Genomic DNA, 1,149 nt, shown 5'->3' with positions numbered 1-1,149 from the left:
TCATGCTCAGGCATGTCGGGCAGCGGCCGGCGAGGGAGCTAAGCCCCGACTTGCTCCTCTTGGCAGCACTATATAAGGCCCAGCCCGGCCCGGCCTGACTCGACCCAGATACCCGCCGCCGGAGCCCGGTGTGTTGGGTGGACGAGGGCACCGAGGTGAGTGGGTACCGCCGGGGTGGCTGTTCTGCCTCTGGGGTTGCGGGTATCTCTGTGCCGGGGAAATTCCGGGTTGTGTATCCGTGCTCGCGTTTTGAGGCTGTTCTCCCCATAATTGCAGGCAAATGTGCAATACCAAGATGTCCTCCCTTACGGATACTGCTTCTGTCCCAGCTTCGGAGCAAGAGACGCTGGTCAGTAGCTGTGTTGGATGCGCGAGTTTTTCATGCTGTTTGCAGAGTTTTTATCTGCTAATTCAGAGGGGCCGCTTTCTCAGCGAGCGATGGTTGGAGAAAAGCCAGGAAATCCGGTGAAGATGGTCCTTCTTTGATCCTGTGATTCTGAAGCAAATCTTTCTCATTCGTGGTTGAGTGTGATGGTTTAGGTCTAGACTCTGTTTCCTGGAGACCTTTGGTCTGGTTGCTTTCTTTTAGTAAAAAGGATCTTATGCTCCAATTTGATGATGGTAAGTACTTCGTAATGGAAATTCTTAACAGTTCTTAACTGAGGAGTTGTGGAAGATCTCCCATTGTGCAAAACGTACTCTGTGAAATAATCCTGTAGTTACATCTGAAGGCTTTCAGATTTGGCATTTTCACTTTCTCCTTTATTAGAATTCATAAGCAAGTTGTAATGAGAGTCTTCGTATGTGTTTATGGGTTTGCATGTCCAGGCTTTTCGTGATAGAGTGACAGTTCTGCTGTCCTGGTTTTCTATGTAAATTTTCCTGAGGATGGAAGCCTACGTGTTACACCTGACATAGGAGTTAAAAACGGTAATGGTGGTCGAACCGGGTTACTTTTTCTAGATGGGTAAAGTTTAAAAGTGTAGACTGATAGCAGAACTTAAAAAAAAAAAAAAGCGAAGTAACAGAACAGCAGACTATTCAAAGCTGATTTTTTTTCCCCGTTTTTTCTTTTCTTAAGCCGTAATATGATGCTGCTGTCAGATCTGCGTGGCAGAAAAACTTCGTATTTGAAGGAGTGAGGGAAAG

At 46.7% G+C, this 1,149-nt stretch overlaps 1 protein-coding gene across 2 annotated transcripts in view; it reads left to right on the top strand.

Annotated features, from left to right (window-relative positions):
• The first annotated feature begins 277 nt into the window (after positions 1-277).
• The window catches only part of MDM2 (MDM2 proto-oncogene, E3 ubiquitin protein ligase), a 12,604-nt gene continuing 11,732 nt past the window's right edge, over positions 278-1,149 (top strand). Inside the window, exon 1 of one of the 2 annotated variants that reach the window (XM_010136397.1) lies at positions 278-349. In XM_010136397.1, the coding sequence (XP_010134699.1) occupies positions 281-349 (69 nt within the window). In that variant the 5' untranslated portion in view covers positions 278-280. The remainder of the gene's footprint in view (positions 350-1,149) is intronic. The other variant, XM_010136398.1, reaches the window with a different exon arrangement.

This window comes from Buceros rhinoceros, unplaced genomic scaffold (assembly GCF_000710305.1).
Source record: "Buceros rhinoceros silvestris isolate BGI_N320 unplaced genomic scaffold, ASM71030v1 scaffold16785, whole genome shotgun sequence".
NCBI lineage: Eukaryota > Metazoa > Chordata > Aves > Bucerotiformes > Bucerotidae > Buceros > Buceros rhinoceros.
This window is presented reverse-complemented; position numbering and strand designations above follow the sequence as displayed.